Consider the following 14,501-nt stretch of genomic DNA (forward strand, 5'->3'; position numbering starts at 1 on the left):
CAAAGGAATCTGAAAACAAGCATATACAGTATATCTGAACACTGTGCTGGTCCCTCAAGGGTCTGCATGCCTTCAATGATCAAACGGTACAATGCAGTTGCACTTATAAACTGTGGAGAACTCACTTCAGGTAAGTTAACTTCAAAATCAGTCAAGGTCGTCTGATGTCAGCTATTAAAATTCTCTAGTGGCCAGCTTAGTATAGAAACTGGAAGCCAAGATTCTTAAGAAAAGACGCTAAAGTTTACCCAAATGGCCGGTAATTTCTGTCCAGCAACAACCACCATCCTCATTATAATCTGAGTACAGCAGTATTTCCTACCTGGTTGTAGCTGTGCACAGCTCCTCCAACCTGCCCGCTGCGCTGAGGAGTTGCTGCGGAGATGCTGTCGCTAAGGGCGAGGGTCTGGTTGCTATGGTAGCTGGCAGAGTACTGAAGCGAAGCCTCCGGGGTGGAGTTGAGCTGCAAGGAACTCTGGGAAAGAAGAGTTGGTCCTACCGATAGAGACAGGAGTGGTGTATGGTGTATGGGTGGGAGGTGGGGGTTGAGTTGAGTTTGTGTGTGTGAGTGTGTAGACAGGGAGTGAGAGAGAGGAGAGAGAGATTAAGAGTGAGAAAGAGAGAGGGCATGAAGGGGAGCGATTGAGAGGCGAAGAGTGAAATGGGGAAGAGAGAGAGAGAGCAGCAATTTAGAGCAGATAGTGCAGCAGTGCAGCACTCCGTGAGTTGGAGATGGCATACATAATTTATTAGCAGAGGGAAAGAGAAACAGAGGAACAGAGAAAATAAGGAGGAGGAGGAGCAGGGAGATGGAGAGGATGGGAGGAGGAGGGCAGAAAATAAGAAACTTGTAATAGATGGAATACCTAACAACTTGAAACTTTACCTCCCCAAACATGTTAATTTTTACCTTGTACTGTCGGCTTGAACAAAACTTCAGTTGACCCCTTGTGTAAGAGATAAGTTTTACTTTCCAATGGAACATTAAGCACAGTTTCCTTCTTGTTGTTGTTTAGTAAGCTTCACAGGATATTGGAATGCGGATTGATAAACCCCAGTGGCTCAGGCAAACTGAATTCCCCTTCCTTACACTTTAACAGCCTAAGCACCACAAAACTGTTAATGTGGAGATTTATATGAACCACATCTGCTTCAGTCAGTGATGAGTATGACTGTCATAACACACACCACACACATACACACACGCACACACGCACACACACACACACACACACACACACACACACACACACACATAATAATCCCCAACCCCCCAGTTTAGGAGCAGCTTCACTGTCACTGCCACCTGACACGGCTGCTGCTGTGGCACCAAATAATAATCCCCCATCTCTGATTCCAAGCTGCTATTGATTGGGAGTGAGAACATCATAAGGTAGATTTTAAGATGGACTATCTTCTAAACTGTGTCTGGTGTGATGAGGTCAGCTGGAGGGAAATGTTACAAACCTATTAGGAGTCAGTTGTGTGTGAGTGAGTGGTTATATAGGTTATCTGTATGTGTGTGTATATGTGTGGTTTGGTTTCACTGAAGAGCAGTTAGGTCTGTGACCTGTTCACTCAGCATTGTATACATATTTCATTAAGTTGCTATTTTTACTGTCTCCCTCTTTGAATACACATTTCAAGTGCATAACATGTATGTAATTATAGGTCATGCAGAAAAGAAGCCACTTTCGTGATTTCAAATGTCTAAATATCATGAATATGTCCTCATCAGGTCCACAATAAGTGTCTTCCCCAGAGCTCACTGGTTGGTGTTGGTTTTTTATCCAAAATAACAAAGACCCCTTATTATTCTTCTTCCATATCTATTTGCTTGCTCTGTCCCTCTCTCCTTCTCCCCCCCAGAATCCCTTTCTCCTTGTGAGCCTGTGCGCCGCAAACCAAGACCAACTCCTCTGCCTCTCGTCTCCACAAAAGAACTTGTCTTTTCTCATCTCGATTCATTCCTTGCTTTTAATGAATTATTAAACAGCACTTTGTGTTACACAGACTGAGAGGGAGCTCCCAAACTCATCATCACGCAGCCTTGCTGTTTGCTACACTGTGTGTTGTGCTGTGTGACAAAAACTGCAGATGTTTGTGTCAGTGTTCACATGCGTGACGTAAAGTACGTTTGTGCCAGATCGGTCAGATGATAGGAAAGTCATTAGCTTCGGTCGATTGAGGAATACTTACACGTATTTACGAAGGAATGGGTTTCTGCGTGTGTGATGCTACGTATGTACATTATGTGCACTGTTTGTGTGCATGTGTGTTGTGTGCTAGTAGGGCTTTAAGTCCTTTCATGTCTCTATTGAGTCTCACTGAGTCTCCATTCTCATATGAAAATATGACTTTATGTGAATATGAATTTTTCAGCCACTGAGTAAAAATGATGAAAGTCATATCTTTATTCAGTCCATGAAATGCTCTCTCTCTCTCACTAACTTACACACACACACGTGCGCGCGCACACACACACACACACACACACACACACACACACACACACACACACACACACACACACACACACACACACACACACACACACACACACCACATTAACACACAAGGGTTATACTTATTGAAAAATAAAATATTAAAATAGCACAATACACCAAAGCCCCACAGTAACTGCTTTGCAAGGTGAATTTCATTTCATGACATTAACTTTTTTTTTTTTTGTGTGTGTGTGTCTGTGTAAACTTATTTATGTGTGTAAATGTTTGGGTAACTCTGCTATGACACCTAACCAACTACAGAATCAGCTGAAAGCAAAAAGCCTCCCTGTTTTGAGCAGCCTTTCACTGAAGACAGCAACGTGTCACTATTCCGTGTTAACACTTAGCTATTTGCAATGCTCCCTTTTGGAGGAAAAACACATTCACTCTCTCTCTCTCTCACACACACACACACACACACACTAAAAGCTATGCTGAATTTATCTGCACTCACACATAGTGATGCTTTTGGCAGAAGCCAATTTGGAAAAATAGGAACAGCAGCGTATGGAGCACCCACAATAAGAGTGCTTACAATGAAAGTGGCATCTATTTGGACTCAGATAAAGCAAGAGGGACAGGGGACACAGGGACTTCCTACAAACAAGATAAGAATCAGATTATCTGACATGACTCCCTGCTGCTCTGCATGCGCTTAAATGTGCAGTCTGCTCGTTATCAATGCAAACCAAAGTTTCATCCTGCCCAGCTTTCTTGCCATCCTAAATGTACAACTCAACACTTCTAATTGTGCGTTTGTGCGAATTGGTGTACAAATGTTACATAGGTGCCAGCCCATTCTTTTAGTACCAGAAATTACACATGGTAAAGCTTGTGTGGTATGTGAGTAAAGTAGAAATGCACTCAGCAAACACGTACAGTGCACGCTTTTTAAAATGCCAACCATTACAGCAACATCAACTATCAAAAAGGTCAGCAGACAATAAATAAAATGGGAATTCAGTGTTCCAAAACCAATGACCTGCAAAGAAAATGCCAAGCACATTTAGCGAGGCCTCCTACGTAGTCCGCCTCTCATTCATTATTTGGATGTGTTTATCAGAATCCAAGTCTCACAAGATGGAAAAGGCGTATTAACTGGAGGGGTGCTGGTACAAATTCTAGGAAGGGTCGTGGTGTGTTTGCCTATTTGTGTGTTGTCTGTCTGTCTGTCTGCACATCAAAAGAAAAAATTGAATCTGCTCACAGAACAGACATCTAGTCATGAATTAGGCCTTAAAGTGCTTCATTTTGGAGTTATTTGTTAAACTTTCGATGCCAAACTACAATATGTATTTACAACATTTAGTGTGTAAGTAATATATTCACTTTTTAAAATATTCTTCCAACTTTATCTAGCTGTTTACATATTATTTAATCAGGAAAAGAAAAAAAATCTTCCCTCAACTCAACTTGCTTACTGTAAGTAGAAATGAAATCTGAGAGAGAACTCAATATTAACACAGGGAATTGCTGCACTTAGGCCAGCTCTCTAATGGCCTAGGTGACTAATAAGAGTACATTTTCTCGTTTTCTTTCAGTAGAACAAAATAATTATCAAACAAATAACACACACTACCACTTCTTTTGTATTTAAACCAGTCACACCTGCGTTTTTTATTATGTCTGCATATTCTTTCCCCGTCAGACTCTTTTTAAAGAGTGACTGTGCATAACAATTAAAAACTTAAGATTTCTATTCCTTTTCAAGCAGTAACAGGTTTATTTACAGTCGCTGAAGTGCCTGCTAAAGTTAAGCAGACCTTGATTTTGATCCATCATGTGATAAACAAAGTTCTGAAAAATCGAATTTCCCGTCTACAAATGAAATTCCTCAAGAGCAAACGAACAAACATAAAAAAAAAAGAAACTCAAATGAAATTTGGTTTGTACCTTTATGCCCTTAGGCTGAAATTGTATTTTGTTTGAAAAGTCGTTCTGCTTCGCTCTGAGTCAGGTCAATAGCACAAAAAATTAAAATAGACGCTTTAGATTATTGGGTTGTATCCCCCACGCTCTCAGACACAAACACACACACAGAGACAATGATGTCGATAGGTGCACTTACGTTCTCCGCTGTCAAGTATTCCTGATTCCTGAAGGGAGCGAATGCAGGAATCCACCAGCTCCAAACCTGTGGTCAATTCGTCCTCGATATCCTTTTGTCCATCAGCTGTGGAAGACAAAAGAGGATGAGAGACAGAGAAAGACAAGAGTACAGAAAACAATGGAAGGAGGCGGAGAGATTAATGAGATCTCTTTGGACTGTAACTTCAATTCTCTACTCTCACAGTCCATAAAACTCTACACATTATGTCTTGGTTATGATCTGTAGGACGTCTGTGAATGTTCTCATTCATCCAGGTCATAGTTCTCTCTTTGAAAATTGAATCGAAGGCAACTGGACATATGTTTGTCTGGGAAGACGTTTCGCCTCTTATCCAAGGGGCTTCATCAGTTCATACGCATCGGTCTATCTAGTCTAGACTAGTGCGGACTAGATAGACCGATGCGTATGAACTGATGAAGCCCCTTGGATAAGAGGCGAAACGTCTTCCCAGACAAACATATGTCCAGTTGCCTTCGATTCAATTTTCAAAGAGAGATCTGTAGGACATTTTGATTACATGCTGGAAAGGACCCTGATAAGTGTTTCCTGGGAGCTGCCTGACTGAAAATAGAGTTGTTCAAAAAGTGTAGTCGACTTAATGTTAAGTGTGTGTAAGTAAGTATGCATGCAACCACTAAAAAACACAAGTGAAAAAAAGATTTGAATAGTAAGTTCATACAACACCTTTACATGCATGGCTGAGCAGTGTGTGCATGTGTTTGTGTGTACAAATATTCATAGTGACATTTACCTTGAGCATTCCAGCGAAACTGCTCATCCGTTGAACTGCAAAAGAAGGATGTAGTAAACGATAAAAATAAACGGAACAACATACAAGAAAGATGTAGAAGAGCAGCCACATTTTAAAATCAACAGCAGATTATAATAGAGCTTCTAAAATATTGTACAAAATAGGAGCAAATGTGAAATATATTAAACAGAAGATGAAACCTTGGAAGAGGGACATGGTTCAGTCACCCTCTGATTCTTATTTATAGAAACATTCACTTTCCACCTTGAACTCACTGTTCATTTGCACTGAATGGAGAATAAGATTTGGAAAATATTTGAAATATTGACTATACTGAAAACAACTGCCAATGAGCAAAATTTCTTTTATGTTCTATTCTGCTGAAGGATGAAAAACAAACATCTCAATAACGGAAACAAGAGTAAAAATCACTCCTAAATGTCATTTCAGTTGTTCATCAGCCCAGACCAATTACTTACAAAACTGTAGGCCTTTACACAATTGAACCCTGTGCACTCAGGTAACATATCTTTCTTGTTTTCGAATGGATAGTGTGTAGACACATACACAACTCTACGTGCACACATTCACGTTTACTGACACACTCAGAAACAGGAGTTCTTTTTCATTCTCTTGATCACTGTCAGTTAATCGGTGATTGATGAGGTGGTTGAACAGAGAAAAAGACAAAGAGAGGTAGAAGGAACTAGATAGAAAAGAGAACATAAAGACAAGTATTAAGCCACCAGCTGTGTGATCAATACAGACACAGACAGACTAACTGATACATATACACCGATCAGCCACAAAATTAAAACCTGGTTACTGGTTTTAATACATACAGTATAAATATTTAAATCCTTCCCGCCCAGATGTGGGTGGGGGGGTGGAGTGTGTCTTCCTCAAGCTTGTGTCTTCTACCAGAGGTCAGAGAGCTTCAGGGTTAATTAATAGCTGTTCCTAGGACAGCACTCTTCTGGACAGAGACCTCAGATGTTGTATATGTACTGTGCTGGAGCCATTCTGCCAGTTTGGGGGTCACAGCCTTATGCTCCAAATACCACAGGACTACTTTGGACTTCACCTTCCACATCTGTTCCAGTTCTTCCTTCAGCCCCTGGTACTTCTTCTTGTCAACCACAACTATATCTGGTTGGTTAGTCAGCAGCTGTTTATCAGTCTGGAACCTGAAGTCCCAAAGGATATTAGCTCCACTGTTCACAGCCACCTTCAGTGGGATGTCCCACTGGGAATTGGGGATTTCTAATCCATGCTCGGCACAGATGTTCCTGTACACTGTTCCAGCTTGCATCTTACACCCTGCTACTATGTGCTGGACCCTTAGTGCATCGTGAGTAAGTTGTAAGTTCTTGCATCTTGAGATCAGTGGCATCTGTCTCCTCCTGCGGCCATCTTATGATTCCAGCTGTGCATCTCATGACTGATTAGGCATACATGTTGATAGTTTGGATTTTATTCCTGGCTTTTTAGCATCCGTCTCACTCTCTGGAGGTATTAGGCTTGAAGCTTCATCGTGGCTCCCATTGACCTGTGGCACACCAAAGTACTTGTAGTTGTCCTATATGTCTGTTATCCTGCCTTCTGATGACTCCACCCCTTCAGTCCTGATCACCTTCCCTCTCTTTGCTACCATGTAGCCACACTGATCCAGTCTAAATGACTGGCAATTCTTATATCCTTGCAGTAGATCCTGGTGAAGGTGTACAGCTTGATGTCATCCATGTATAGGAAGAAGCTGATGGTACCTCCACCCCTTAATCTGTATTCATATCCACTCTTTGTGATGGCGGTGATCTGGGTGACAGGGTTTAGGCCTATGCAGAACAGCAGCTGGGACATATAGTGCCAAGGACTCTAGCGTCCATGTGTGGGCACTGAGTTGTAGGCTTTCTTGTAGTCAGTCCACACGACACTCAGGTTGGTCTGTCTAGTCTTGGATCAACAAGTAGCTGGTGCTTTGACCCTCTGGTATTGTCTCCAATGCCCCTCTGAGCTTTGCTCATGTGTTGACTCACGAGCTAATTCTAGAGAGGCAGGTTATCAGCCAGTAGTTTGAAGGTGATGTACGCTTAGGGGATCCTTCTTGATCGAGATTGCTCTGTCCTGTATTTGCCAGTCTGGGTGAGTGCCTGTTGTCACCAGTTCACTCCTTTGTGCTGCCAGCGATAATGGAGCGGTGTTAGTTTCTTCAGCCAGCAGGAGTGGATTATGACAGGTCCTGGTGCTGTCCAACCAGTAACTGGTTTTAATGTTGTGGCTGATCCATGTCAGCTCTTACATCTGACTTTATCTACGCTGTTAGAGCAGCAGTCTGGGTTTGACTTAACTTGTTTCTGTGTTTTGCACCATTAAGGGTGCTTGCTATTCTACATGCCTGACTTTTGAGTTGAATGTCTGTCAGAGCATGTGCTTTGGGTGTCATTGTACAATTTGTGTCTGAAGTGTTTGTGTGCCCTCATGTGCATACAAGTTTGTAGCAATATATGAGAATGAATGAATACATCTACATGTGCTTATCTGTCTTTGTCTGGTCGGCTGAGATGGTACTAGAGGTGGTCTTCCAGAGATGAGCATTTGCGAAATAGTTTTCATAGATTGATTGGAGTGGTTCAATCAGTTTTATTTTAAACACAATAGCCTGTTTCTGGAGCATTATAGTCTTGTAAGACATGCAGTGGTTAATACTTTGCAAGGAACAGAGAATCATATGCGGCAGTATGGTGGTTATAAACAGTCCAGCTGTTTAAATCATCATGAATAAGGGACAAAGAAAAAGAGACAGTTTAGCCAGATGCTGTCTTTGCAGAACCTCAAGACCCATGCTGCTGACAGGACAGCTGGTTCTGAAATGTGACGACTATACCAGAGATATCAGAGTTTGTGTGGACTGAGTAGATGGATGCCTGAGTAGTGCTGACGAGACACTGATGTTTTTCTTCTGGTATAAGGTTTTAAGTTAGCCCGCAGACACCAGCACATCACAATCATAGTCCAAACCAAATCATAATCAAACCTAAATGTAGCAATTTGATTAGTGCAACTTGCTAAAACCAGTACATGCTCAGCAAGAGAAGAAACAGTGCCCACTGTTCTTAAAAGCAGTATGAACGCTAAACATTTTTCATTTATGTTTCACTTAATACAGAGTAACACCAACTATTTTGCATTTAAATGACAGAAAATGTGACAGAAGATAGACACAAACTGATTCCATATGTGGTTTTAGATATTAAAGAAAGAAAGGAAGAAAGAAAGAAAGAGTGACTGCAGCTTTCTACTTTGTAAACAAATACTTGCAGGAATAAATATTAACCTTTAGCCTATAGTCATTAGTTTTCTGTCTTTGATCATCTGCTTGATTTCCACTTATCTCGCCCTCAGGATGCAGCTTGTCTTGCATTTCTTTTTAGTTGAAAGTAATTGTTATATAACTGCTAATGACTGTGATGCACTAGCGCAGCACTAAAAAGGAATGAACATAAATGCAGCAAAAAAAAAAAATCATTTACAAATTACCTAAGCAGAAATTTAATCAACTAATCATTAAATCACAGCAATATGGGAGAAAAGGTTCCACTTGAATTAACTAGAGACTACTTTTGCTTTTCAAGAATGCTGTGAATGCTTTAAAGAATGTGAACACGTTGTGAAAATAAGTCACTGCAGAATTTGCGTAATAAAGCTAACTGCTCAGTGGCCAGATTAGCTAATTTGTCCAATGCTCTATGTTCCAGTTTGTAAAGACGGGAGTAGACACTGTTTAAACTTAATTTATACTCTCCAGCTGGGATGGACCGATGTAAGTAAAGGTAAACTGAAATAAAAAAACAAAACAAAAACAACAACAACAACTTTGCAGCTTGCTAGGCAAATGAAACATTATTGGGCCAGCAACAGCCTGAAGGTCAGAAATGCAGGACTGTGACTCAAAGGTCTTTGGATCAAATGCTTGGAGCAGCAGAGAAATTTAAAATAAAGGAATTAATCCCAAGTTGCTGTTGAATATTAAAAAAGCAAGACTGCACTGAGCAGCTTCCTTAGTAAATTTCTTTGTCTGAATATGAACTAGGATTATACTCAAATCTTTGCTTGACAGAAAAAGGTTAACATATATACTCATGAAGCTGTATGATACTAAGTTCATTGCCATGGGCCAGTTGTGGTCCTGTTATAATAGATAATGTTTGATACTGGTTGAGGTTTTGCTTTTTGATTTGTGTTTTTATTAGTTCTGATTGTTCATCTGCATAGTCTTGTTGTGGGATAATTAGGGGAAATTAAGAAAGAGGAAAATGCAGAAAACATGTCATCATGTCAGATGAACTTTGCTGCATCACTAATGTCTGTTGCCACATTTGCCAGTTCTGGGTCATTGCTTGTTAACAATTCTACACGTGTTGACCCATCCGTGTCCACCCATGTAGGCAGAGGGACAATAAGTCAGAACCTTGCTCTCAATGATCATAAGTAGAATTAAAAGGCATATTTCTTAACAAATTCCAGGTTCTTATAAATTTGGGACTGGTTCTTGAAACCCATCTGTCCATGTTGATAAAATCACTCTGTTTCAGCTTAGGTAAATCTTACATTAGTATGCCTTATTTATCTCTTTGTTTTGGCCACACACCCATATGAGTTGCATGTGCTACAAGAGGCTTCTCTGTGGATAACCGCCCAGCGAGCATTTACCGCTAGCCCCCATGTGAGGCATTCAGGGGGCATCTGTAAATTGTACCACAGAAAATAACCTTCATGAAACTCTGCATGCACACCAGTCATACGTTGTGACACCCACCACCATAAATTTTCAATCTCTAGGAAACACTGCCAAACCTAATTATAGGTGGGCTGATTGCATTGCAGGCAAAAGCTAAATCTGGCTGATGCAGAGATAGGTGACAACGACATTATAGACACACACACACAGGTGATGGGGGAAACTGTGAATTCATGTGCCTTAAGAAAATCCAACAGGGTAACAGTAGTGAACATTGTGTCACTGTGTTAAGGTGTTTGGTTAGAGAGAAAGAAAGAGAGAGGCAAGACAGAGAAAGCAAATTTTGCATGAGACACTTGCAGAGAGCTGATAGACGAGAGAGAGATTTAATATGTATTATTCCACGACATTGCACACTCTCGCCTGCAATGCCACAACACTACACCCAGCGAGGCAGCGAGTCTCTTTAAACAGTGAGTCTGTATTAAAGAGACATTTTAAATTCACTACTCCACTCTTAACCGCCACACAGCTTAAATCAACAGACAGCGTCCTCTACCGTTCCCAGTGAAATCCACATGCACACATACCTGCACATTCTACTATTTACAAACATATACCCTGGAGGAAATATATGGGTTTGATCCTATGTAGTCCTAATTTGTGCATGTGTATGTATGTTTTATGTCATGGATAAGGCTTAAACAGAAATAAGTAAACGTTCTAGTGGCAGCCTGTGGTGACAAATATACTTTTCAAATGTACAGATTAGAGATTTGTTTAAGTGCTGAACAGTATGAATGTGTGTGTACACACATACATACAGTATATATGTGTGCTTTTAAGTGCTATCTTGATCTGGAAGAATTTTGCTAAAATTTTGAGTTTTTAGTACACTAATAAAACAAAAGGTAAAAATGCTGACAGTGTGTTTATGGTATGACGCCATCTCAACAGGAATCCCAGTAACCACGTCCTTCGTGAGTTATCCATCCTCACCTCGGACAGCATCACTCTGAATGAGTTACACACTGTCACACAACGTTCTGCTCAAATCCTCCAGCTGCCTCCTCTCATAGATAGTAGCACTTAAGAACACTTGCCCATTCTGATAAGGCTGTCAGTGTGAAAATGTGCATGTGTGTTTACTCTCAGCAAGCAAACACACATGCACACGTCTACAGTCTGCTTTCACATGAGGCAGACACACGCTGTGCAGGTAAGGCATAAAACTGCAAATTTGAATGACCTTTTGGTTAGATGTATGTTACTTGTGCACACACATACACAGACGTTTGTACTTCTATCTTTGTGAAGACACTCATAGCCTCAAACCCTTTAACCTAATACTAACCTTCAATATATTAAGTGTTCAGGTGCTTGTGGTTTGTTATTTCATGCCTTTTCTTATCTGTATTTTTTGTTATTACTGATGTATTTTTCTTCATTGCGGCTTTTCTACAAACAGGAAAAATGCCTTATGTCATTCACTCCCTTGCACATGTGGTGTCAGTTTACCTCAGCTGCAGAGCAGCTGCCCCACACCTTTCTCCTCCACATGACTCTCTTGTTTTACCTAAAAAATTCATGTTGTAACGTCTTTGTTCATCACCTAGGATGTGGAAACATCAGAGCTGGCGTCTTGGTCGCAGCTCAGTTATGAAATGCCACTGCACCTTGGAGTGCCTCTCCTGACATACTGCTGACAGCGCTGTCAGCTGGATACCAGAGCTGAGAGTATCGGAGCAGCCAACAGAAATGAGTAACGCTGCCCTGCCTGTCCAGCATTCTGCTTCCCTCTGTTTCCATCACTTGATTCTCCATCACAGTTAGTTCTGCGGTTTAATAATTTTAAGATAAGACTCTATTTGTAAAGTTTACAGCCTGCCATACTGCTGCTCCTGCATTGTACTAGGCAGCTAAAATAGAAAAAAGTGATTTGACTCCTGGTATTCTCAACTGATGTGTTGAATCATGGACTTTTAAGAGACAGACCCACATAAAACCAAGTATTAACCCTCAAACAGCCTTTGAAGGAGTATCAGAAAGTGACGACTGACCAAAATGTCCTCACTTTCCAAAAATGTCCTTGCCTCGAAAGAATGAAGCTCAAACTGTTCCTCACAAAGATAGCCATAAGTGCATACACATTTACTTATGTGCACAGGCATTCACATACATACACACCAAAAGAGATACACAGATAAAAATGCCTACACATACACAAAGCGTCAAATTCACACAAACTTTGATAATTGCTACTCTGTTGAGTTGAAAAGAAGAATAACGGAAAGGCTCTGTGTGCACTCCTGGACTATTTCATCATTGACAGCATTAAAACAGGAGCCTATTAGAACACAATCCCTTGTGTGACGTTTACTAATGCCTTTCCAAGAAGCCTTAGCCCTATACACATCCTGGCTTTCCGAAAAACTAGCTATCTTTACGGGCATAAATCCATATTTTATTATTTGTGTACTTTTATTGTGGGCCAAGAAATCAGTTCATTTCAATTTCCAGCAGTTACCTAGCAAGTATAAGTTAGGAAGCAAGGAACTTTGGTCCTTTTGACAGAAAATGACAATGCATGTCTAATTTACTACACCACACAGATTTGTAATGCCCTGTAGAGAGGAATAGAAAAGAATCACGCTAAATTCACCTGAATGAGACAGACCTCTTTCAGTTTCACAATTTCCAGTATTAAAAATTAAAAAAGATTTTTTGAACTGGTCCAGGGACACTGAGATGAATAGACTGAATACAATTTTCACTGTGATTGTCTTTTTTTTCTTCAAATAAATATTAATGTCATCACAATGATGATGTAAGGTGTTATAGTCACATAAAATCCTGTACGCTGTGGCTTCAAGGTCAGAAATATGTGTCAAAAATTATCATAAAGAAAAAGACAGAAGCAGGAATTGAAATGGTGCTACTTGATCTCCATGAGGATTTTTTTTTCCTGCAAAGAGGTCAAGGTCAGCTTCCGCACACCTGAGAGCTGTGAGGTATTGTGTCATGTTCAAGGACAGCTGAACAAGCAGGATGGATGACGTTTGTAAAATGTCAGTTGTCTGAATAACTGCTGTTCATTGGAGCTGAAATAAACCTGAATGATAGAGAGCAATTCACGCCAAAAAAGGAGGAAGTTAGTCATTACAAATCAGTCCAGTATATTTAATTGGCCGTTAAACACATAAATCTTTTGTTAACACAAAAGATTTTGTTAACACAAAATATTTACAGAGCAAAAATGGCACTCAAAGACATTCAAAGCATTTGGATGCAGACACATTTGGAAACATTTGCACATGGGTTGAATTATTCAACATATCAGCATTATGGTCTCAAAGATATATGGGAAAACCAAATTAAAAAATCATATGTAATGATATGTGATGATATTGGTAAAAATTGTTTATTAATCCTGACAAAAAAAAAGCTGCTAACAAATTCAAGATGCTGTGCATACATTTTTATATCAGAACTCATACAGTTTATTATTATATTCATTTAATATACAAAGGCTATGTATAGCCTGTATTTTAGTGAGGAAGAAAAAATCAAAATTAGTGTTTAAGAGATCTTTATTCTTTCTAATATAACTGAGAGCACTGAGGAGCAGTGGCTGGCTGTAATCAACTTGTCATCTAATTTGCACTTGCTTAGCAGAACCCTTATTTGTGAAATCTTTCCAGTAGGGTTCACCCAAATGTTCACAAGCAATCAACCAAAAATCTTGCTGAATATTCACATTGATGCATGCGCGGACTGAGACCGGACTACTGAATGTCTTCAAACACATACAGAAGGTCACTGTGGAGACACATAACTGACTTGTTGGGCAGCGCAGAACCAGAGCCCCACACTGACGTGGTGTGAAACTTTGATGTGGAAGCTCATCGGTTTTACACTGCGTCAGTGTGAAACTTCGATGAGCTTCCATGTGACGTAGCTGATTCTTCTGAGAGTGATGTGCCAGCAAATGTAAGGCAAAATTGAGCTTACTCACTTTTGGGAACCACTCAATCATTCCATTTTTTTATTTTTTAGATCTGGCTGTTGAATGGATACACACCTACCCACTGGTTGTTGTCATAACAACAGTGTTGTACTTCATCATCATCAGAATGACAGAATGACACTATAACGGTAATCTGTCAATCTAGAGTGGGCTTTTATGTTCTGTACAGGATGTGGGGGTGGGGAGTGTGTGTGTGTGTGTGTGTGCACGCATGAGAGAGTGGTAGAGAAATTTGAAATTGCCTTTGTGTTGGGAGTGGGTGAAATGACAATATGAATAAAAAGAATGAAATCAACACAAAACTACATCACACACCCAACTCAGACCAAGACAAAAATATGTCAAAACATTGAGGCTGAAAAGCAAAA

At 40.3% G+C, this 14,501-nt stretch overlaps 1 protein-coding gene across 1 annotated transcript in view; it reads right to left on the reverse strand.

Moving 5' to 3' along the window:
* The window catches only part of ctnnd2a (catenin (cadherin-associated protein), delta 2a), a 291,359-nt gene that overhangs the window by 155,752 nt on the left and 121,106 nt on the right, over window positions 1–14,501 (reverse strand). Inside the window, exons 4-6 of the mRNA XM_041066353.1 lie at window positions 5,369–5,403; window positions 4,576–4,680; window positions 323–495 (exon numbers count right to left, since the gene is read on the reverse strand). Of these exons, the coding sequence (XP_040922287.1) occupies window positions 323–495; window positions 4,576–4,680; window positions 5,369–5,403 (313 nt within the window). The remainder of the gene's footprint in view (window positions 1–322; window positions 496–4,575; window positions 4,681–5,368; window positions 5,404–14,501) is intronic.

This window comes from Toxotes jaculatrix, chromosome 20 (genome assembly GCF_017976425.1).
Source record: "Toxotes jaculatrix isolate fToxJac2 chromosome 20, fToxJac2.pri, whole genome shotgun sequence".
Classification (NCBI taxonomy): domain Eukaryota; kingdom Metazoa; phylum Chordata; class Actinopteri; family Toxotidae; genus Toxotes; species Toxotes jaculatrix.